Source organism: Protomyctophum parallelum (assembly GCF_964188405.1).
Source record: "Protomyctophum parallelum genome assembly, chromosome: 11".
Lineage (NCBI taxonomy): Eukaryota > Metazoa > Chordata > Actinopteri > Myctophiformes > Myctophidae > Protomyctophum > Protomyctophum parallelum.
Genome location: NC_139707.1, coordinates 45,210,509 through 45,236,506, shown reverse-complemented (window position 1 = coordinate 45,236,506; position 25,998 = coordinate 45,210,509). Strand labels below are relative to the sequence as shown.

General features: G+C 43.8%; 1 protein-coding gene across 1 annotated transcript in view; it reads right to left on the bottom strand.

Annotated features, from left to right (window-relative positions):
• Positions 1-25,998, bottom strand: part of LOC310867033 (low-density lipoprotein receptor-related protein 1B-like) — a gene marked incomplete at its 5' end in the record, with an annotated part of 569,593 nt that overhangs the window by 380,022 nt on the left and 163,573 nt on the right. The window contains 7 exon segments of the mRNA XM_083776826.1: positions 5,411-5,630; positions 12,573-12,753; positions 15,068-15,304; positions 19,614-19,757; positions 22,251-22,295; positions 22,298-22,421; positions 22,423-22,494. Coding sequence (XP_083632952.1) covers positions 5,411-5,630; positions 12,573-12,753; positions 15,068-15,304; positions 19,614-19,757; positions 22,251-22,295; positions 22,298-22,421; positions 22,423-22,494 — 1,023 coding nt within the window.

The following is a 25,998-nucleotide window of genomic DNA, read 5'->3' as shown; positions in this document are numbered from 1 at the left end:
CTATTGTTACTACTACTGAATTAGTTAAACTTTGAGGTTTCCAATTCAACAAGTTTCAAATGGTCATATCTTCTTCATTTCCCCCCCCCCCAATTTCAATGAGCAATACATCATATGAAAGGTTACAGTGTGCAGTTTCGTAATATGTAAAGAACTGAAAATTATATTATATTATATTATATGTATATTAAACCACTGTCCCCGGTCACATATGGTTATGAAGAATCAACTGACTGAGAGAAAACGCTATTGTTACTACTACTGAATTAGTTAAACTTTCGCTAGAAGATTTTAAGATGACCCCTTGTTATTCTCCATTGAGAAATTACTTGAACCGTGAACCAGGGGATGAGCGAGTGACTTCAGGACCATGAACCAGGGGATGAGCGAGTGACTTCAGGACCATGAACCAGGGGATGAGCGAGTGACTTCAGGACCATGAACCAGGGGATGAGCGAGTGACTTCAGGACCATGAACCAGGGGATGAGTGAGTGACTTCAGGACTTCAGCGCTCTATAGTGCCAGACAGGGGGATCCCCAGAAGCGAACATTTAAGCTAATGTTAAGAATATGATTTTCCCACATTTTTCAAGTAGCAGATCTACAAGCTGATAGCATGGCATGAAGTGACATAGCAGTGTTTTAATAGAGTATACAATGTGGTTTAAAGGATGCTATATTAATACATTATGCTGGGGACCCCCTGATTACCATAACTTTGATATAACATCAGTCACTTTAACCTGATGTAACCTTTGGCTATTTGAGTTCGTAGGCCTATAACAAACCGAAACAACTCTTTACCCGAGTGTTTTCGTGCAATACTGTTTGAACAAAGAGAAATGCTGACTCAAGAATTCAGGAAACTGGGTCGCTTATATTGTTGTTCACGGCGTTTACTTCAAACAGCTTGGTGGAGAGGGTGTGATGTTCGACTCACAGCTTAGGGACAACTCGCCACATTCAGTCGCAGCCTCAGATAACCAATTCTGACCTGAGATCAGATTCTAAAAATGTCTTCCACATCCTGACAGTTTAAAAAAAAAAACTATGTTTCTATGTCAGTCGTTCTTCGATTTTTCAAAAAATAGCAGACCTACAAGCTCTTAGCGCGCCACTCGGTGGCGCGCTATGAGCTTGTAGATCTGCTATTTTTCAATAGCTAAAGCATAGCACAATGCCAACACCAAAAGGGGTCCCCGCCGAAAATGGGATAAACTGTCTCTCTGTCTGTCTGTCTGTCGGACGTGTATGAAATTGACTTTGAGATATAAAGTCTAAACTTTGTGCCACTCTTTGCTATTATCCAATGATCCTCTAACCGGGCGGTCTCCGAGCCTCGAGCAAATGAATGAAGAACGTTTTCAGAGACGCAGGAATTGGCTTGTAAATGTAATTTGACCCAAGGTCTGTAAAGAGTAGGATAGGAGGAGACAGAATAAACTCTATTCATCTCCCTGAGGGGAGAGTGGGTCAGCCTTACATCAAAACAAGAGAAAATACCAATAAAACACAGTCCACCCCCCCCCCCCCCCCAGATAGTAGTACGGTAAGATAACAGAAATAAACATGACTACAGTAAATGTTAAAAAAGCTGCCCTGCATTGGCCACATTATCGCATTACACAGTAGACTATATGCGGCACGGTGTGCATGATAAATATTCACAGTATCGCAAAGCAAGTGCTTGTACTGAACTGAAGTATTGAAAAGTGCACTTAAGTATACCGTACTTGAGTACATGCACTGAGTTACTTCCCCACACCTGCCTAGTTGGAAGAGACAAGGTCACACAGTCGCAGTCTAAAAACGGCCCCTTGCCCACTGAACCGTTTAGAATTGCATTAGCCTACTTACTTATTAATCGCCCGTTTTCTTGCTTTTTTAATATATATATATATATATATATATATATATATATATATATTTATACATACATATACATCTGGAACTCACCATCGGTGTGAATTTCGTAGACTAAAACTATGATGAAAAATGTTCGTCCACTACCTTTTTTTTTCACAGACGAAATCTAAATAAAGGCAAAAAAAAAAGAAAATAAAAAAATACCCTGCTATGATTAAAGGACAACTTTAGTTTTTTTCAACCAAGGTTCATGTTTTAGGTTATTAGAGAAAGTAAAAGATGAGTGTTCTTTTTTTTTTCATTTGCTGCTTTCTTTCGTTTTAGGGATTTTAGCTGTTTTTGACAGGGGGGCGGGGGCATTCGAACATGGGGCTAAATATGTATTTTTTTTACAAAATTTTATAGCGATTTATTTTTTAATTATTTACTATAGTCCTAATAAACCCCTGTAAATTTCATCTGGCCACAAAACATCACGAGATCTACTGAATGTGTCAAACTGACATTGAGCCTATGACACACAGGGGTCGATTTAGGACTATTTTACTTACTTCTATATTACTAATCTAATTACAGTATTATGATCTGGGGGCGTGTAGTATGTCATATTGCAATTTTGGGCATGTTAAGAAGCGCTTTTGACACCCCGCGGAGTGCGCAAAACGGCCTTGAATTAGTCATGGGTGTGTTTAAGGCGTGTTTGAGACGTACCCAATCAACATGTCCGTACTATTCTCTTTACCAGTCAGCTGATGTCACATACGGAATGCGCACTTTGGGGATCGTGGTATGACATTTCTTCAGGCTGGCACCATAGAAGACATGACATGCCTTTGTCACATTTGGGTTAATTATTCCTATTGCACTGCATGCTGTCACCTTTATGCCTCAAAAGAACAGACCCATCTTTCAGATCGGAATGGAATTGCGAGTAGATAGCAGCATATTGGCAAATTGGCAATTAATTAATTAATTCGATAACGATAGAACCATGTACCATACAGCGAATGAAAGCAAGATTCCTAAGGAATATGGAGATTTTTACATTTAATAAAACGGTTGAGAAATGAGAGAACCATGAGTGTTTATAGGCTAATATCAACGTTTTTTTATGAAAGACCAAACGGGCTGTGAACTTGAAGAGCTCAATCACCATCCCGACACGGAAGAAATATAGCCTAGTGCATGCATGTATATGCACTGTTGCACTTGCACACAGTAGCCTACACACGCTCTTTATTTGTTTCTATTGAAAAACACCAGTAAAATAACGTTTATTATATTTTATTTAATTCAAGTCACGACGAAGGAATGAGTTGAATGCGTGCTGCGTAATGCTGTGGCCCCGATGGTATGGTCTTCGCTGAGTTCGCTCGTAGCATTTTATTGAAGGAGACTTGAATCGGGTGTGATACAGCATATGAAAGCACATTTCCCACGGATTATGGAGATGTTTTTATTTATTTTTAAGGTTGAGAAATGAAAGAATTATGGCCGTTTCTAATCTTTTAAAAAGACGCAAAACTGCCATGTCTCATAGAAACAAGTAAATAGGTCTATAAAAATAAGCGCATATAACAGGGGTCTGTAACCTATTTTAAATGAAGTGCCATGTTTTTATTTTCTAAATAGTGAGTCTGCCATATCCAGATTAATTTGAATGACACCACATTAAAATAAAAAAACATATTTTGATTGTCCACAAATATAAAGTTCTTCCTTCTTTTTAAATATGTTCTTGCACATTGTTATAATGATCATTATATATCCCCCTGCAGTCAGAGTTCATAGTTTTAATGAATGAATGTGATGCATTGTGAGCTGGTATAGATCTGCTATTTTCAAAAGTAATCTTTTTATTTAATTTTTGGATTAGCTGTCCTTAGTTGGGCAAATGCATTCATCTGGGGATCATTGACATCGGAATGTGCTGTGTGAGGATCACTGGTTTAAACAACATTAGGAGAAAAGCCCAAATAACCACTTTAGAAACAGAAAAATAAGCCGCTTATAATAAACAGACATGGCAACACTCTACCAGCTTCCCAGAGCCGCTCAAGTGTCAAATCAAACAGTGCTTTTTGCGTTTATGAGGTGGTCAGACCCACGTCTAATCGTTATGCGCTGAGTGTCTTTAGGTCAAGGGGCTTAATAGCAAATTGCGCAAAGCGAAAATAATTAACATATGGACACTCCCACAATGCTAAAATATTCAGGACCGCGGTAAGCCATAATGTGTGTGCGTTCAACACGGGTCAGTGCGTTCAACACGGGCCGATATGCCTTTCATAATACGAATGTGCGCAGAGCGAGGCCAATTTATGTATTTCCATTGGTAAAACGCACCTTCAAAATCTACCCAACAGTGTGGCTTCCCCCCAGTAGGCTACCTTCACATTCAGTAGATCCTGTGATTTATTTGTGGCCAGATGTAATTTCCTGGGGTTTATTAGGACTATAGTAAATAATAAAAAAATAAATCTCCATAATATTTTGTAAAATAATACATATTTAGCCCCATGTTCGAATGCCCCCGCCCCCCTGTACAAAACAACTAAAATCCCTAAAACGAAAGAAAGCAGCAAATGGAAAAAAAAATAACACTCATCTTTTACTTTCTCTAATAACAACCTAAAACATGAACCTTGGTTGAAAAAAACTAAAGTTGTCCTTTAAGGTGTGACTATAGCGCAGAAGGGATCCAGCAGAACCAAAAGACTAGTAATGTCATGTTTGTTTGTGTGCAGATGTCATTGCCCCAATCCAGAGTAATCTAGTAAGAGAGTAGTGACACTCCCGTTGACTCTCATTGTTAACAATGGAATGTGGAAGTGCTCATTCTATCTCAATGGGATAGTTCCAGCCATAGGAGCAATGTTTGGAACTATAGCCCATAGGCGCCCGCTTTGCGGCGAGATCAAAGCGTGTCAGCACTCTCTTACTAGATTACTCTGGCCCAATCGACGCTCCCAGGCTGTAGAGGAGAGGTGCGCTCTGTTATGAAACGAGTAATGTTCCGTCTTCTGATTAATCTCCGTCCTGTGGCGTTGGGGCGTAATTATTTAAAAGGACGGAGACCTCCGTCTTGGCCCCCGCCAGAGCAATGTTGTTTTCGTCGACTAAAACTAAGACGAAAAATGTTTGTCGACTACCTTTTTCCCACTGAACTAAATTACTAAGCTACGATGACTAAAACTAAGACTAAATTATACTGACAATTTCGTCAACAAATTAAAAAACTAGACTAAAATGTTAGGAAGGGACTAGTGGACATTTTACGCTTGTTTGCATGCTGAAAATAGCAGATCGACGAGCTTGTAGATCGGCTATTTTCAGCGAGTGTAAAAACAGTCCTTACGACGGCATCAATGCACCACCAAAATACATTTTAGTCGACTAAATCAACTGTAGTTTTAGTCGACTAAAAACCCAAGACATTTAGTCGACTAAAACTAGACTAGACTAAATGAAAACTATTCAAAAGACTGACAAAGAAACGAAAAATCTAAATCTGCTGCCAGAGTATTAACGTGGGGCGCTCACCATCCTGCCGGTGCCGTTGAGGTGGATCTTCTCGATGTGGTCGTAGTAGGCGTCGCACCAGTACATGGTCTGGGAGGCGTGGTCCAGCGTCAGCCCGTTGGGCCACAGCATGTTGGACGTGACGAAGACGCGGCGGTTGGAGCCGTCCATCCAGGCCTTCTCGATGCGCCCGATGCTGTCGTTCACCTCGTCCTCCTCCCAGTCGGTCCAGTACATCCAGCTGGGACCGGAGGATGACATGCAGAAAGGGAAAGGAAAGGAAAGGTACTATGTTTACCCAGGGTAACTGGACTAAGGAAAGGAAAGGTACTATGTTTACCCAGGGTAACTGGACTAAGGAAAGGAAAGGTACTATGTTTACCCAGGGTAACTGGTCTAAGGAAAGGAAAGGTACTATGTTTACCCAGGGTAACTGGACTAAGGAAAGGAAAGGTACTATGTTTACCCAGGGTAACTGGACTAAGGAAAGGAAAGGTACTATGTTTACCCAGGGTAACTGGACTAAGGAAAGGAAAGGTACTATGTTTACCCAGGGTAACTGGACTAAGGAAAGGAAAGGTACTATGTTTAATAGGGCTGGCAAAAAAAATCGATTCGAGTTAGAATCGCGATTCTAATGCTGTCCGATTCAGAATCGATTCTCATTTTCCAAAGATCTTTTTTTTTTTCTTGCACAAATGTATCTGTACCTGACAGGTACATTTGTGCAAAAAGAAAAAAAAGCAATGCATTATGGCCTGGGTTTCTGCATAGTGCATTTACTACAGCTAAGCTAAGCCTGCCAATTGTATTTATTTTACACCTGTTTTAATACGAATGTATTGTTCTGGTATTAAGTGAGAAGAGATTTTGTAACTTTTGTACTGGTTCAAATTTGTGCAAGCTAAATAAATGAGACATGTTCTTACTCTTTGTGTGTTTAAATCATTCAGTTGATAAAACCTTTACAATTATACAAGCTTTTTACTAAATGTACTCTGCTTTCATGCCAGAAGACTGGAGTAGATCATGCTAAAATTCTATGTAATTGTTTTTAATAAAAATAAAAAACTCCTTTAGAATCGGAAACAAATATTTTTTGAATCGAGAATCGGAAAAATCTAAAAGATCGTTTTTGAATCGAATCGTCACCCCAAGAATCGGAATCGAATCGTGGGACACCTAAAGATTTGCAGCCCTAATATTTACCCAGGGTAACTGGACTAAGCTCAAGAACTTGTTTACAGCCAGGCCCTGCTCATAGAACATTTCATGGTAGGGGTTCAATGCCTTGCTCAAGGGGCACTTCAGCGGTGGTAATTTTAACGTGCCGGTCCGGGGATACGAACTATAGCGACCTTCACGATATCAAGACCGCTCCGCAAACCATTCGGCCACCGCTGCCCCACCACTGCAACGTGAGGATGACATGAGGCAATGCATTGATTGATTTGTTTTGCTACAACAGAATATAACACAATAACATAATATATATATATATATATATATATATATAGCCTATAGGGCCGGGACTCGATTAACATTTTTTATCTAATTAAATAGAGGCTTTGAAATTCATTAATCTCATTTTAATAGTATATCAATATGCAACCTGAGAACAGTGAGACATGCACACACACACACACACACACACACACACACACACACACACACACACACACACACACACACACACACACACACACACACACACACACACACACACACACACACACACACACACACACACACACACACACAAGGATGCATTGTTTTTGTTCATATAGTTGTTTGTGTAAAAAAAAAAGAAAAAGCAGTAGTGTGAGTGCTTTGCATATGAGTTCTGACAGGTGGTCTTGCTATAGAGTCTAGACCTAAAGTCTACACTACCTATCAGTGAAATCCAAACAACAGAATGTCCCAGAATGTCAGCCAAAAAAAAAAAGGCTACGCTTCCTGTGGGCCACGGAAATGAACAGCTATAGCGCCGTTCCTCTTATGAGCATCAATGCAACAAAACAAATAAGAAAAGAAACCGGAGGAAAAAAAAGATAAATAAAAGGAAATCCGGTCGACTCGTCTCGACGCCACCACCAAGACAATAAGTCCCTTGTATGTGTGGCGGCGACGATGAGCTTGAGTTAAGCTCCGGTGTGATCCTCAGAGACGCGGCGGCGGTGGTATTTGCAAAGTGATCGGGTCAACGATTTGACGTGATCCGTTCTGTGGTAAACCGGGCCTCGGGGGGATTTCCATGTGTTCTCATCAATGATGGAAAGCCTGCATGGCGGAGGCAACGACTACATGAAGAGGAATAGAGTCCCTCTCTGTCTCCACCACTCATCTTTATGACCCCCATGAATTATTCAGCCTCGGCTGACACACGCACGCTAACGCGCAAACATGCACATATGCAACAGAGCACATGCATGCATGGAGGCACACGACATTCACATACTGTACAGTCGGTGCGCACATGCACACGCGCATTCATGTGCACTCGCATGCGAGCGAGCGAACAAGCACGCACGCAACGTTGCTTTGAAAACTAACCGAGGTGATATTAAACGACACTCAAATGAACATCCCATGCATGCAGTCAACTTCACAACCCATGACATCCACATCATGCATGGACACTCTACACACACACGCACACACACACACACACACACAGTGACATGCATACAGAGACACACGCACGCACGCAGGCAAACAAGAAACACAAACTTGTGTCGACGACCAACCAAAAAAACCTGAAATAAAAGTATACCACTCAAATCAAATGGATTTCTTGTTTATGGATTTATATTTTTCTTCCTTTTTTTTTCTCTCTCCTCCGCGAGTGAGTTTTATGAAGCGTGCAGCGAGAGAGAGAGCTAACATCAGAGATGGAGTGGCTTAAGTCATTCTGTACGGGAACCCCTTTTGGTGTTTTAAACATTATGTTATGCTTTAGCTATTGAAAAATAGCAGATCTACAAGCTCATAGCGCGCCACCGAGTGGCGCGCTACGAGCTTGTAGGTCTGCTATTTTTGAAAAATCGTGAAAATGTGGTGCAAATCCTGACAGAAAACGGTCAGGATTTAGAAGACATTTTATAAATTTCGACGTCAGGCCTAAATGGATTAAAGTCAGCGTGGAGTAAAGCCTTATCAGCCTCAACACAGGCTGGAGGACGGCAAGCGGTGCGGAAAATACCAGTGGACGGAGAGAACATAGTCAAGGAAATCAGCTGGAGGTTTCCACCGCCATTTCCACCTGGAGACGTCCGTCCAGCAGAGACAAGATTGGAGACACCCATTCCAGCAGAGACAGATAAGAGATCAAAGGAACCTGTCTGACGGCATGCCGATTGGTTCCTCGACACAAGAAGACCCTAAAAAACACCCCCTTTTTTTCTAATCAATTGCTGTCCAGTGGGAGGGTCAATGTGAAAGTGATTAACTCTTCCACACAAAAGGGGGATGTCATGATACCACCAGAATCCTATTTCCCGGCAGTGTTAAGGGGAGCTAGCAGTCAGTCAGTCAGACAGACATGGAGGGGGCAGAGACAAGGCAAGAGACAGAGAATTAACTTGTGGCTGAATCGGTCATTTACTTTGTTGTGAAGTGGGCAGCGCTGCAGCACGGTTTACGCGGTAGAGTACAAAGTACAAAAGGACTAGTGAACTTTTATCGCTGTATAATTGAAAGTGTCTTAAAGGGATTGTGACATTTAAAACACATTTTTGTAGATTTTTTGGCTTTTTGGCTTTTCTTGACATCAATTTCACCAAAAATAAACGAAGTTTGAACATTCAGTGTATTCTCTGCTGTCTGGACTTTTGTGAATAATTATGCAAAAATGTCTCATCTGGTTGGACGGCAGGCATATACGTAGATCCCTGCTAAACCTCCGCCCCCTCCCCTCTGCTCCCTGCCTACCCTCTCTTCTCCGCCCCTCTCCTCCCTACTTCCTCATTGTGACCGCGACTTTGTTTCTTTGTAATACTTACTAATAATGGCTTCTAGAGAAAAATCAATCTGCTCTGTTGTTGGCTGTGCCAATCAACACAAGTCCTTACACTGGATACCAACTGGTCTAGATGAAAACTCACGCTCTAGGTGGATGAATTTTATTTTTGGCGGTGACGTTCCTACCAAGTTGACTGAAAAGGGGGAATTACCGACATCTACAGGCTAAAATAATGTGTTTTTCACACACAAAAACTCCTGGCAAGAAATACTGGAGTGGAGTTGAGTGTTCAAACTTTTTAGACACGTTTGAAGGACCATGGCCAAGACTTTTAATGTTGTTAAAATTATGTTATAAATAATGTCATAATACCTTTAACTGGCTGTATCACGGTGTGGTACGGTAACACGACCGCTCAGGACTGCAACAGGTTTGCAGAGGACCGTTAAAACAGCAGCTAAAATCATCGGCAGCACAGAATTACCCAGTCTCTCCATAACATCTACACCACTCGCTGGTATGAAAAAAGCCCACAACATCATGGAAGACACCACCAGCCACCCCACAAATACCCTGTTCAAACCACTCCCTTCCAAAAAACGCTACCAGAGCATCAAATCTCGTACCACCACCCGTCTCAGTAACAGTTTCTACCCTCAGGCAGTCAGGCTGCTGAACAGCTGACCTTGAACTGTATTGCACTGTTTTGTCACTTCACTTGCACTTTTCTTTTCCATTTTTTTTCGTCTTTTTCTTGCACTATATATGTTTGTTTATGTCCTGTGCATGTAAGACTGAGAGTGCTCTGAGCAAAATAATTTTCATTGAATTTATACTATATCTATACACATGACAAATAAACCTGAGAGCTGTCTCTCCTCGGTCAGTCGGCACTATGCAGCCCTGCCTCTCACCTCTTTAACCCATTCTGACCTGAGATCAGATTCATAACGAGGTTTCCACTGGACACACACTGGTCTGAGTAACCCATTCTGACCTGAGATCAGATTATAGAAATGTCAGTCGCTCTTCGATTTTTCAAAAATAGCAGACCTACAAGCTCGTATCGCGCCACTCGGTGGCGCGCTATGAGCTTGTAGATCTGCTATTTTTAAAAAGCTAAAGCACGACATGATGCTAAACCGCAAGGGGAAGATTCTCAACTGATCGGTCTTGAAACTATATTATTATTAAAGTGTGACTGTGTCAAAACAGTGTCAAAAACCTGTCTGTCACTGTCAACATCTGAAACATCCTGACCTATAAGGGCTTTGCAGACATTGTTGTGCATGCCCTCTGTCAGGTGAATTATGTCTCTTTTGGATCAACTCCAGTTTTAAGGCAAAAGGTTTAGCTTAGGATTTTTGCATTTATGCCGACACACACACACACACACACACACACACACACACACACACACACACACACACACACACACACACACACACACACACACACACACACACACACACACACACACACACACACACACACACACACACACACACACACACACAAACATGCACAACAGCTTGTCGCATGTGTCACTTTTGGCAGCAGTCAGATGTCAGTCATATATAAGCTCCGGATTGTTATGAATCATTGTGTGGAAAACACAGGAAAATCAACCACAACAACAACAGCATTAAATCCTATTCTTCACACTTCATGGTTTTGAAGTCATCATTATCTGTTAAATGTAGGGTGTGAAAACAACATCGCGAGACGATTTCTCTCAGGATCTGGGAACTAATTAAAAAACAGAGCAGAGTGCCAAGCATCAACAATCACGGAGAAGGACCGACCATTATCTCAATCTCTCATCCCAAGCCTTTTTCGAAGGCAGCTGAACAGCTAATAGCTGAAAGCTCTATGGTAATATCAAAAGATTGTACTACAGTTTAGTTTACGCTCAATGATGCCGTCTGAAGAATTTGGCGGGATGTGTACGGCTGGAAATCCTGGAGCATTTTAATGTGGGCCAGCGTTTTTTATCGTTATCCTTCATCTTTGAAAGTGTGGCCCCTGCTGAGAAATCAGCATTTCTTCGTCTTTTCTCTTTATTTCTCTCATAGCAAGATCTGCACTATAGATTCATACTGGTAGACATTGGTAAAAGTGTTGAAATTAAACCGACACCAAACATCAAAGCAAGCCTTTTTGTTATATATAATTACTATATCTCCATCTTGATTTAGACCACATGAGGGTATCTATCTATCCAACCACGCATGTATCATGTGAGTAAGTAAGTAGCCTTGCCGAGCGATGAGGCCCATAGGGGCATGGAGCCTATCTCCTGTTTCTGTAGCCATGAGGCCCATAGGGGCAGGAGCCTATCTCCTGTTTCTGTAGCCATGAGGCCCATAGGGGCAGGAGCCTATCTCCTGTTTCTGTAGCCATGAGGCCCATAGGGCAGGAGCCTATCTCCTGTTTCTGTAGCCATGAGGCCCATAGGGCAGGAGCCTATCTCCTGTTTCTGTAGCCATGAGGCCCATAGGGGCATGGAGCCTATCTCCTGTTTCTGTAGCCATGAGGCCCATAGGGCAGGAGCCTATCTCCTGTTTCTGTAGCCATGAGGCCCATAGGGCAGGAGCCTATCTCCTGTTTCTGTAGCCATGAGGCCCATAGGGCAGGAGCCTATCTCCTGTTTCTGTAGCGTGAGGCAGCTTGATGTACAAGTTCACCCCCTGGACATGACGCTATAGTATGTCACAGGGACTTACCCCCAATCCAACCCTTGATGCTGAGTGTCAAGCAGGGAGGCACTGGGTCCCATTTTTACAGTCTTTGGTATGACCCGGGCCAGGGATTGAACCTGTAATGGTAATTATGAAGATGACAATACTAAACTGTCTCGACTACATTCACATGAGTCATCACAGCTAGCGTCCCATTTGTTACCTCACAGTATACTGGGAAGCAAGGCTTCCACCTGTTGGTTGTCTGTCAGATGACCTATTCTTACATAAGACCCGTGTTTGACCATGTCCACTGACCACACCTCCAACGTATTCTCTGCTCCGTCATGTTGTATAAGAGAGAGAAATGTAAAGGGCTCTGGAGGCTAGCATTCGTGCTTCCTCCCTGGGTGGGTACAGATTACAGACCAGTCCACTCACACCAGACCTCCCAGTCTCAGGGCGGTTACACTCTAACCACACAAGGCCACTGAGCTGCAGGTCTCATGTGAGGCCGGTATATATATATATCTTTCCTGACCTGTTCAGGGGGTCCACCACGATGGCCCTGGGGTGGGACATGTCTCCCTCCAGCAGCGTCTTCCGGGTCTGGGCGGAGCCCTCCAGGCGGGCCACGTTGATGGTCTTCCTGTAGCCGTCGTTGGTCCAGTAGAGGTTGTTCCCGATCCAGTCCACGGAGATGCCCTCCACGTTGTCCAGATCTGCAATTTAAATACAGATCAAATGAATCATCTCTCCTCTATCCCTTCTGTGGAAAGATGACCCCCCGGTTGAAAAAATCTGAGCTTGTGTGAAGCTTCATATTTATTTCCAGAAACCCATGATTCCAATAAATGCAGTTATGGTTATTTTGACCTGAGATCAGATTCTAAAATTGTCTTCAGAATCCTGACAGTTTTCTGAAAAAGCTATGTTTCTATGTCAGTCGTTCTTCGATAAATAAATAAAATAGCAGACCTACAAGCTCGTAGCGCGCCACTCGGTGGCGCGCTATGAGCTTGTAGATCTGCTATTTTTCAATAGCTAAAGCATAGCATAATGCTAACACCAAAATGGGTTAAATACAAATCCAATTACCGTAATTCCTCTGCTATATCCCTTCTGTGGAAAGATGACCCCCGGGTTAGAAAAAAGTGACAGCCAAATCTGAGCTTGTGTGAAGTATCTTGCTTTATTGCAAGATTTCTTTATCAGAAACGCATGATTCCAATAAATGCTGTTTATGGTTATGCTTAATGGTTTTACGATGTATTCTGAGCTGATGAAGTGAGAAAATCCATGGAGCCTCATGATCTCCCAGAACTTGTTTTTTTTTCAGAAAGAAGTGTGTTGATTGCAAGCAAATGATTCCTCATTTTGAAGCTCTGATCCTCTACTTTCACGTAAAAAATTGTAGATTTTAATGAAATATCCAACAATTTTGTAACCCATTTTTCACTCCTGTGTCAATCATCTAATAATGTGATCCTGGGCTCTACACACCCTCCACCAACCTAGTCCCCATATATGGGGGACAAGGGGAGAGCAACGGACTTGAACTCATGCTTCCTTCATGCCTGAGAGTGTCCAAGTTGCTCCTTTTACACCTGACAGGGGGGAGTTTCCCTGGTTGGACGTATAGCGCGTGGAAGGAACACGTTATTCCAACCAGTTCCTTTCCCCTCCATCAGGCGCCACCGGCTGGCCAGGGGGAGGCACAGTTTAAGAGCAGCACTTCTGCACACCTAGGTGCTTTGGAAAAGACCATAAAGCGGTTTCATTGTAGAAGAAAGGACACGTAAACTGTCACTGTCACTTGCAATTAGAATTATATATTTTTTTATTGGGAACAATGTTTCGGTACACAGACCTTTAGACAACCTCGATGAAGGTCTGTGTTCCATAACGTTCCCAATAAAAAAGATATTCCAAGTGGAAGGATAATAACAGCTCGTGGGAGTCCTTTTCCTTTGTTCAATGAAACAATGAGAAGAACATTTCAACGCAAAAACACTGTTCGGCGATCCAAAGCTAGCTCCTGCTGGTCCTTCTCATATTTCATATTCAGACGTGACGTTATGAATAGGAACACTGCCAGAAAACACAGTTCAATGCAGCAGGGGCCACCTGAGGCACAGCACATTATTCACCGCGCTATTTATTATTTTTGGAAGCTAGTGGTCTGATGCATTATAATGCAAATTACTTTTTGCGACTGAAGGCTAAAAAAAAGGTACACACGACGGAGCCGGCGGTGTACAGCATCGTCAAAACATTGTGCTTTTGTATATAAGCCATTACATGCAAACATCTTTTTAAACCATTCTGACCTGAGATCAGATTAAAAAAATGTCTTCTACACGCTGACAGTTTTCTGAAAACCCTATGGGCTGTATTTGTGCGTGTCTTAAGTACCAGGTCTTATTCCCTATAACTTGAGTAAACTAAAGACCTGGAGGCGTGATCAATGCTCTTTAGCCACTCAGAATAGCCCAAATGGCATTGATCACGCCTCCAGGTCTTAAGTTTACTCAAGTTAGGGAGACCTGGTAATTAAAGGTATATTCAGTGATTTCACTCAAAACACCTTAGGTTTCGTTTTTGGCTGTGGGACCCAGCCTTTCGTCCAATCAGGATAGAGAGTCAAAAACGAAACCTAAGGTTTTTTGACCCCCAGGGGTTAACTGGGGACAGGGAGGAACTCCTTATATGGCCAGCACACTCTATAGTAGGGAGGATTATCACAACAAAACAAAAAAATAAGTGTTATTTGAATTAAGTGAAATCACTGAATATACCTTTAAGACACGCAAAATACAGCCCTATGTTTCTATTGTCAGTCGTTCTTCGACTTTTCAAAAATAGCAGACCTACAAGCTCGTAGCGCGCCACTCGGTGGCGCGCTACGAGCTTGTAGATCTGCTATTTTTCAACAGCTAAAACACAACGTAATGCTAACACCAAAAAGGGGTTCCCAACCCAAAATGGGTTATACTGGAAAAAAAGCAATTGAAATGTCGTCGTCTCCTCCCCTACCGTCTTTGAGAATGGTCTCCCGGCTGTTTCCGTCGATCCTCTGCCGGCCGATGAAGAAGCTGGTGGTGTCGGCGAAGTAGACGTAGCCCGACTGGGCGTGGTAGTCGATGGCGCGCGGGTTCACCAGGTCCTCGATGGGCACCATGTGCTCGTTGCTGGACTTGACGTTCATGTCCAGGCCCCGGATCACGCCCGGCCGGCCCTTGCCGTAGAACAGGAATAGGTCGTTTTTGGGCTCTGTGTATGTATAGGACACAAAAAGAGCCGGGACGGACGTGCCGGGAATGTTAGAACGGCGGGAGCGGAAATTCCCTATAAAAGGTCCCCCTGCAGCACACAAGAGCGCGTTCCGAGGATTTTTTTGCGGCGTTTCTCCATTGGGGGTTTTCAGAAAGACGCGTCCAGTGTGCATTGTGCAACCACCTGAACCCTCTAAGACCCAGCGTTGCTTTTTAGCTTTAGCTTTTTTTTTTTTTTTTTTTTTTCACCTAAACGTCATCAGTGATGTTCATTGCAATGCCATTTCAATGCCATTGGTCATGATATTTGCATATAAATACCCCCCACAGAGGCTGAAATTCACACAAATAAAAAAATTGACTTTTTTTGAACATTTTTAACCTAAGACTTTTGACCTTTACCCTAATAAAAGTAGGTAAAATAATTGTAATATATGTTTTTTTGTGATCATTAGAATGTCTAGAACATGTTTTATTCATTATTGTGAAAGATATCCCCAAAATGTAAATTATTAATTTATTATATTATTATATCATTATTTAATTATAAATTTTTCATCAAACTTTATTAAAAAAAAAAAAAAATAACATATTTTTTTAGTCTTAGTCCTAGTAGTACAAAGTAGTAGTAAGGTTTAAATCTATTTTTTGCAAGTAGAAATTAATGCGGGTGTTAGGACCACTTCACCACTTTTCAACCTATCTTTATATACTAGTCCGACTCCTCACTAATAATCACGATAAAATGGCTACAATTATTTTCTACTCAAGTCTGTGTCTCATAGGAGGACTGTGGGCAGTTCAGAAACCCGTCCACCAGTGACATCGTCGATGTGGAATCCATGGGGAATCCAAGCTATTATAGAAACGGCAGGCTTTCTAGTCTTGAAAAGTTGCAATGTGAAAATGGAAGCCATCGTTCCCACGATAATAAAAAATCTAAACATTTTTGTAAAACAAATATTGTTAAAGAAAATCTGCCTAACGATGATGTCACTGGTGGACGGGTTTCTGAACTGCCCAGCCCTCCTATGAGACACAGACTGAGTAGAAAAAAAATGTGCCATTTTATCATGATCATTAGTGAGTATCAATTATATATATACTCTTTAGCTACTGAAGATGATGCAGTGTACAATGTGGACTTCTAACACAGACCCCACACTCTTTAGCTACTGAAGATGATGCTGTGTACAATGTGGACTTCTACACAGACCCCACACTCTTTAGCTACTGAAGATGATGTTGTGTACAATGTGGACTTCTACACAGACCCCACACTCTTTAGCTACTGAAGATGATGTGGTGTACAATGTGGACTTCTAACACAGACCCCACACTCTTTAGCTACTGAAGATGATGTGGTGTACAATGTGGACTTCTAACACAGACCCCACACTCTTTAGCTACTGAAGATGATGTGGTGTACAATGTGGACTTCTAACACAGACCCCACACTCTTTAGCTACTGAAGATGATGTTGTGTACAATGTGGACTTCTAACACAGACCACACACTCTTTAGCTGAAGAAGATGTGGTGTACAATGTGGACTTCTACACAGACTGAGCAACACATTCTTTCAGCGTCAAAATGCTGCGTTCAAGTTCAGGAGGATTCGGGGGAAAAAGGGCAATTCTCCCAAATGCTGCCTTAATTTGGGTATGGCATGGAAAAGGGGGGGCATACTCTCCATTTCTTTCACCATAGTAAATGCTGCATTCGTTCATGGACAGGGCAGATTTTTTTACAGACAGGTAAAGTGTCAGTGGCTCAAGCCACCTCTTTGTGTGCACGTGTCTGGACAAAAGGTAGGAGAATTAAAGCAGGGGCGCTTTTCTTTTTATACTCGTATTGTCAATTAATTGGTCCAATTCATCAATGCTGATCCCAGCATTAAAGCCTCTTTACCGGGCCGCATTGTTCTTATCTGTGAGCCAGGCCCAGGGCCATCCATTCACCTTAATGGAGCCACTAATCAGTGCCAATGGCTATCCTCTCCCCCCTCAATCACACTTCTGCTGTATAACCACCCTGACAGTACGCAAAGGAAAGGAAAGGAAAGGGGGGGCAATGCTTGAGCAAACACAGACAATGGTGATATAGTTGGCTTAAGTCTGCTGCGCTCTCCCACACACATTCACTCTCACACACACACACACACACGCTCACGCACACACATACTGATCTAAAATAGCATGGCATCTGAGGAGAAGAGAGAGAGAGAGAGAGAGAGACCCAGAAAGCTGAGGCAGTTCCTCTGGCGGCCCACCACCAGCCACTCGGGGGGCCTTGGTGTTCCATGGGGATCGTCCGCAAAGAGAGAGAGAGAGAGAGAGAGAGAGAGAGAGAGAGAGAGAGAGAGAGAGAGATTGGGACTGAAGCTGAGGGGGGCTTCCAGAGAGAGAGAGAGAGAGGCATAGACCTCGACTGGCTCCCAGCCCCCTCCCCTCTACCCCAGGAGACACTGGGCTGCTGGGGGGGGGTGAGGACCACACATGCCTCGCTTCAATTTATCATCCTGTTGTGAGGGACGAGACCGGCTCTACCCGGGAGACAATTAAGCATTGCAACAACGGAGAGACCCAGATATCAAAACCCCAGCGTGACTGGCTGGGCTGGCTGTGTGTGTGTGTGTGAGGCACTGAGGAAGCACCGCCATTTAGTCACCCAGTCTCATTATGCCGAGAGAGAGAGAGAGAGAGAGAGAGAGAGAGAGAGAGCTGTGGTGTCATCAGAACATCTAAGAAAGTGAAGGGGAGGAGGAGGGGGGGGGGGGGGATAAATCAAACGTGTCAGGGCGCGCCAGTCGCTGCTTCGTTACCCCCCCCCCCCCCCCCCCCCCCCCGATCGAAATGTGGTCGGGGCCTAGCCTGGGATTGGTGCCATCAATTTGATCTTCTGGGTTTATTTTTTTATTTTTTATTGTCATCTACACAATGTCCACAGATTGATCAGGGCAAGCAGGCGAACGCAGACAAACTTAAAACTACATTATGGCAATAATGAATCAGATCTTGCGACGGGGTCGATAGCGGAAAATCATTTTCAAACGGAGGCCCCTGCCCCCCCCCCCCCCCCCCCCCCCCCCCCCCCCCCAGAGACATGGAGATACCTATAGCCACGGGGTGCATACTTAGTTTATTCATTGGTTAGACATGGGTTAAGGTTAGGTTTAGGTGGGGTGCATACTTAGTTTAGACTAGTCACTGGTTAGACATGGGTTAAGGTTAGGTTTAGGTGGGGTGCATACTTAGTTTAGACTAGTCACTGGTTAGACATGGGTTAAGGTTAGGTTTAGGTGGGGTGCATACTTAGTTTAGACTAGTCACTGGTTAGACATGGGTTAAGGTTATGTTTAGGTGGGGTGCATACTTAGTTTAGACTAGCCACTGGTTAGACATGGGTTAAGGTTAGGTTTAGGTGGGGTGCATACTTAGTTTAGACTAGTTAGTCATTGGTTAGACATGGGTTAAGGTTAGGTTTAGGTGGGGTGCATACTTAGTTTAGACTAGTCATTGGTTAGACATGTGTTAAGGTTAGGTTTAGGTGGGGTGCATACTTAGTTTAGACTAGTTAGTCATTGGTTAGACATGGGTTAAAGGTTAGGTTTAGGTGTGATGCCCCGTGGGAGGTTAGGTTTAGGGTGAGGGTTTGAGATTTGTAGTTGTAGGACTAATGACTGGTCTAACCAATGACTAGTCTAAAGCAAAAACGGTCTAAACTAAGTACTGCACCCCTAGCCACACCCGACATGTGTAGCTGCTACACAACCTAGAAAGCTACAATCCCAAGATGATCTGGCTTCGACTGCAGCTACAAAAGCTATACCAAAGTCCTGTTTAAAGAGGGAGTGTCACAATTGTTGTATTTTTCCAGTTTTTCATGTGTCTATTAGGTGGCAGTACTTCATTAGACACCTCAAAGTCGTTTTTATGTGCAATGGTGTATTAACTTTGTATTTAGGGTTTCTTCCTGGAGGCTGAACCCTTGACAGTCAAACGGGCCAATGAAATGAACAGCAATATAGTGACATCACTCAACAGCAAACAAACCAGTGTATACAGGGGATCTGCACATTTCTAAAGTGACAATTTAATGATATATATATTTTTTTTATGGGGGAGGGTACCTTTATCAGCTGATAACACCAATTTAGCTACCACTTAGGAAGGGTTATCATACCAAAATATTATCTACAGACAGAGCTTCTCAAAAATGAAAAGTAGCCTTTGCCACCTTTCGGTATTGTCACATCTCATATGGCTGTACTGTAAGTGGTGGAAAAAAATAAAATAACATGCTCACTTTTGCAGGACTGTCCGTCGGGGCCCAGGCTGTGTCCTGCTCGACAGCGACATGACCTGGACTTGTAGCTGCCACTGAGCAGGCAGACGTGGGAGCATCCCCCAGGCTTTCCGTAGGCGTCCGTCTCGCACGCGTGAGTCCTGACTGCAGAGAAACAAGGGACACGCGTGAGTCCTGACTGCAGAGAAACAAGAGACATGCGTGAGTCCTGACTGCAGAGAAACAAGGGACACGCGTGAGTCCTGACTGCAGAGAATCAAGAGACACGCGTGAGTCCTGACTGCAGAGAAACAAGGGACATGCGTGAGTCCTGACTGCAGAGAAACAAGGGACACGTGTGAGTCCTGACTGCAGAGAAACAAGAGACACGCGTGAGTCCTGACTGCAGAGAAACAAGAGACACGCGTGAGTCCTGACTGCAGAGAAACAAGGGACACGCGTGAGTCCTGACTGCAGAGAAACAAGGGACATGCGTGAGTCCTGACTGCAGAGAAACAAGAGACACGCGTGAGTCCTGACTGCAGAGAAACAAGGGACACGCGTGAGTCCTGACTGCAGAGAAACAAGGGACACGCGTGAGTCCTGACTGCAGAGAAACAAGGGACACGCGTGAGTCCTGACTGCAGAGAAACAAGGGACACGCGTGAGTCCTGACTGCAGAGAATCAAGAGACACGCGTGAGTCCTGACTGCAGAGAAAAACAAGAGACATGCGCGAGTCCTGACTGCAGAGAAACAAGAGACACGCGTGAGTCCTGACTGCAGAGAAACAAGAGACATGCGTGAGTCCTGACTGCAGAGAAACAAGAGACACGCGTGAGTCCTGACTGCAGAGAAACAAGAGACACGCGTGAGTCCTGACTGCAGAGAAAAACAAGAGACACGCGTGAGTCCTGACTGCAGAGAAACAAGAGACACGCGTGAGTCCTGACTGCAGAGAAAACAAGAGACACGCGTGAGTCCTGACTGCAGAGAAACAAGAGACACGCGTGAGTCCTGACTGCAGAGAAACAAGGGACACGCGTGAGTCCTGACTGCAGAGAAACAAAGATACACGCGTGAGTCCTGACTGCAGAGAAACAAGGGACACGCGTGAGTCCTGACTGCAGAGAAACAAGGGACACGCGTGAGTCCTGACTGCAGAGAAACAAGGGACACGCGTGAGTCCTGACTGCAGAGAAACAAGGGACACGCGTGAGTCCTGACTGCAGAGAAACAAGGGACACGCGTGAGTCCTGACTGCAGAGAAACAAGAGACAGAGGAGAAGACAGAGGAGACAGAGACAGTGCATACATGGGGGGGGGGGGTTTATATGAAACAATCACAACATATGTCTCCTTCTTCTTCTCCACCCTCAGCTAACAGCAGCCACTGTATAACATGGACCCCACGTCTGTTAGATGAAGAGTTTGACAGTGTTTTAACCCGTGTTTTAACCCATTTTGACCTGAGCCCAGATTCTACAAAGGTTTTCAGCGGTGCTCACAACTATTTGATGTCAAGGACCCCAAAATGTATATGTAACCCGTTTTGGTGTTATACTTTAGCTATTGGAAAATAGCAGATCTACAAGCTCACAGCGTGGCACCGAGTGCCGCACTATGAACTTGTAGGTCTGCTATTTTTGAAAAATCGTGAAAATGTGCCTCAAATCTTCGAATATATATTGTTACAGAGTGAACATTTTAACTCAAATCTTTGCTTCTGGGGGGGGGGGGGGAGGTCCCTGGAACATGGTACATATTTTCAGTTGGGGGGCATATTACATATTTTTTAGGGTCCTTGACATGAAATATTGAGCACCTCTGATCCAGAAACATAAGGTTTTTTCAGAAAACTGTCATTTATTTATTTTTTGACGTCAGGCCTAAATGGCTTAAGACACCAAAAAGGGTGTTCCCGTCCTGGATGTGTTAACCTCTAACACAGAGAGTGCCCCCTCCCGGTCGGTATACCTTTTGGCTACCTTTTTACAAATGTCTTCTACATCCTGACTGTTTTCTTTAAAAAAGCTATGTTTTTCTATCTCAATAATGTCAGTCGTTCTCAGAAACACTTTCATGTCACTTTTCACGATTCTTCAAAAATAGCAGACCTACAAGCTGTTTTTCAACAGCTAAAAGCATAGCATAATGCTAACACCAAAAAGGAGTTACCCCGTCCTGAATGTGTTAAAGGTTTTATGACATTCATTTTCATTTATTTTCCTTTTTCTTTTTTCTTTTAGGTTTAATGACCTCAATTACACCCAAAAAACCTGAACTTTGAACATTCAGTGGATTTTCTGTGGTCTGAAGTTTTCTTTGGGGTTTTTTGGGTCTTTTGAGCTACAATGAAAACAGGCAACACAGTGAAACAGTGACATCTGCTGGCAAATCCCATTGACATATATGGGATTTGCAGTAAGTGATGTCACTTACTGCCGGCAAATCAGAGCACCTGTTTGAGCCAGAAAACCCCAGATCACAGAAAATCTACTGAATGTTAAAAGTTCATGTTTTTTGGGTGCAATTGAGATTAGAAAACCTAAAAAAAACAAGAACAATTCCAAAACCTTTTTTTTAATGTCACAATCCCTTTAACATCTATAACACAGAGAGTGTCCCGTCCCGTCCCCTCCCCTCCCGGTCGGTATACCTTTGGGCTGAGCCAGCCTGTGGTAAACCCGCAGCACCCTGGAATCCCCAGGCTGGCGAGGAGGGTCCACTGGGGCTCCGCCGTGCTGTTGAACCTATGGATCTGCAGCAGCTCCACCTCCTCCTCCGCCGCGTCACTGTCGTCGTTGGCGCCCCCAACGCTCCCCCCCTTTGGAGGAGGGGTCAGCGTGGGCGGTGGCGTAGAGGTAGTCCTCGAACACCGCTAACCCATAAATGTACGACACCTGGGCGAGAGAGAGAGAGAGAGGGAGGGAGAGGGGAGGGGGGGGGGGGGGGGGGGAGGGGTGGAGAGAGAGAGAACAACTATGATTCATCGCCACCACTCCGAGATTCTGGAATGAGTCAACAACAACACACACAATAGAAGGAGAACCACAGGGCCTTTTTTATCTTTGTGACAAAGACGTCACATGTAGGTGGTAGTGGGGTGTGCGCGCGGGCTTGTGCACGTGTGTGTGCGCGTACGTGTGTGTGTGTGTGTGTGTTTCTACGTTTGGGCTGTGCGATGTACCCGTGTCCCTTGTGTGTGTGTCAGGCGAGGCGTGAACGCGCGTCGGACGCTCGCCGGTGTGCGATATAGGTTCATTGAGAATAACGGAGGCGGCTGTTTTGACATGCGGCGTTCGCAGACGGTGTGTGTAGGGCTTGTGTGTGTGTCTCTGTGTTTCTGCATTTGTGCGATGTGTGTGCGTGTTTCTGCTTTTGGGCTTGTGCGATGTACCCGTGCCCCTTGTGTGTGTGTGTGTGTGTGTGTGTGTTTCTGCTTTTGGGCTTGTGTGATGTTGCCCCTTGTGTGTGTCCGTGTCTGTGTGCGTGCGTGCGTGTGTAAGGGGGAGGGACCCTCTACATTTGGCTTCCCACACAGGGTCACAGTGCAGTGGGCTGTGTTCCATAGGGAGTCCCCTGGCCCTGACACCATAGCCCTGCACGCTACATTTAGCAAGCTGACACCCCCTCCACGCACGCACGCACACACACACACACACACGCACACGCACACGCACACACACACACACACACACACACACGGCTGGGTGAGCTGTGTTCACAGGAAGTACGCCTATAAAGCCCAGCGGGCCTCACCTCCAACAACCAGAGGGGCGCCATCCAAAGAAACAAGCGTCAGAGACAGCCAGCCAGTGGAAAAAATAAGGAAATCAAATAAATATAGAAATAAGAAACTAAAAAATGAAATACATAACCCAGTCAAGCGTCATCCTCTGCGGATGTGGCCTCGACCAAGTCTGCCTCCAACGCTGTAATTTTCAAAAGCAGCCTCTCTCTCCTCTCACATAATTTGCCCCCTACTTGAAGTTGATTTCATCCCCTCTTCCGTTGGACAGATGTAAAAATGTCCTGAGGAGTCGTGGCTGTCTGGCCCGAAAAGCCCTTATCTCCACTTTATAACTTTTTGTGTTAGTTTTTTTTCTCGCAGTACTTAGTTTAGACAGTTTTTGGTTTAGACTAGTCATTGGTTAGACCAGTCATTAGTCCTACAACTACAACCTATTTCAAACCCTCACCCTAAACCCTAACCTCCCACGGGGCAGCACACCTAAACCTAACCTTAACCCATGTCTAACCAATGACTAGTCTAAACTAAGTATGCACCCCTAACCTCCCACGGGGCAGCACACCTAAACCTAACCTTAACCCATGTCTAAACAATGACTAGTCTAAACTAAGTATGCACCCCTAACCTCCCACGGGGCAGCACACCTAAACCTAACCTTAACCCATGTCTAAACAATGACTATAGTCTAAACTAAGTATGCACCCCTAACCTCCCACGGGGCAGCACACCTAAACCTAACCTTACACCATGTCAAACCAATGACTAGTCTAAACTAAGTATGCACCCCAACGCTCCTACTTAATCGTTTCATATGCTGCAGCGTCACACAATCAAAAAGCAGCAAAAGTATCCAGATCCACAAAGCTGGAAACGCGAGTGACTCATTCCGAGCTTTTGCTATTTCATGAATTTGAATCCTTTCAAAACCGTTTTGGACATAAGAGGTTTCCAACCCGACACAACAGACGCTATTCCTCCCAGTGGGAAGCTTCCATATTTTTTTTAGCCCTGGTGGGTGGTGTTCCATTTACATTTGTGCGGCAAGCAAAGCGTTGATCCACTTTACTGTTCATCAAAAATCACAAGAAGGCATTTTTTTCCTTTTTGTATAATAGTCTATTATGAAGTACAGCAGAGAGGCCTATAAACGAAATGAAAAAAATAATAATAAAATTAGAAGGTCCATCTCCTCTTAGGCAATTGTGTGAGTGAAGTAGTTCATGGACAGGTCTATTATCCCATTCTGTGCGGGAACCCCTTTTGGCGTTAGCATCATGTTATGCTTTAGCTATTGAAAAATAGCAGATCTCCAAGCTCATAGCGCGCCACCGAGTGGCGCGCTACGAGCTTGTAGGTCTGCTATTTTTTTTGAAAAATCGAAGAACGACTGACATGGAAACATAGCTTTTTTTCAGAAAACGGTCAGGATGTAGAAGACATTTTTTTTAGAATCTGATCTCAGGTCAGAACGGGTTATATATGCAGTATTATGTTGACACTCTTGGCTGGAGAGAACCAGAGAGAGAGAGAGAGTCGAGCTGCTTTCCATTTTTTTCCTACGGAGATGAAATGCAGAGAAGCTTCTCTCCTCTAACTGTCAGTAGAGGCCACACGCTTATCATGCAGCTAGGCTTCATTATCCTATTCTGACCTGAGATCAGATTCTAAAAAAATGTCTTGTACATCCTGACAGTTTTCATTCTGACCTGAGATCAGATTCTAAAAAAACGTCTTCTACATCCTGACAGTTTTCTGAAAAAAACAATGTTTCTATGTCAGTCGTTCTTCGATTTTTTTTCTCCAAAAATAGCAGACCTACAAGCTCGTACGAGCTTGTAGATCTGCTATTTTTCAATAGCTATAAAGCATGACATAATGCTAACACCGAAAAGGGGTTCCCGTCCAAAATGGGTTATGCCAAGAAAGAACACCTGCTTCCACCACACAAAGAATGTGCTTCGAAATGGTCTCTGTTTTCTCGTTTATTAGCGAAGGTTGAATCGCGTTCAGTCTAAGATGTTTGAAAGGTGTGTGGGGCTTTTTAATCGTTCATAATTAATAGCTGCAAAGTGTGTGCCAGACAGAGAGAGAGAGAGAGAGAGAGAGAGAGAGAGAGAGAGAGAGAGAGAGACTAATGACTTGTCAGTTTTTTTTTTCTTTCTTTTTGGTCAACACAGCCTCACACACTCCCACTGTGAGGTTGGACTGCTTCAACTTTAATCAATTAAATGCCTTCAGAAGATGAACCGTTTGTTTTTTATGAATTAATGGAATGTTTCAACAAACAATGAATCGGCCTCCTGACATGGAGCGATAATTCATGAGACCCTAGTCCGATCGCCTGAATTATACTGAATTACCTCAAACAATACCACACTGTATCTCAATGTCTCCCCGTTGGTGGGTGAATCAGTGAGTCAAGATACAACAGCAGAGCAATGTGTGTGGGGAGGAATCGACAGGCAAAACAGCTATACCACTGCGTGAAAAGAGGAGTTAACGGGCAATTACGGGAACTGTATTTTGCCCGTAAACCTCAAGTTTAGCAGCATATACAGTTAATATACGGTAATATACAGGTGTGATGGTACAATTCGGGAGTTTACGGGAGTTTGTTGGAATGATTAACGGGAGTTTCCTGTAATATACACAC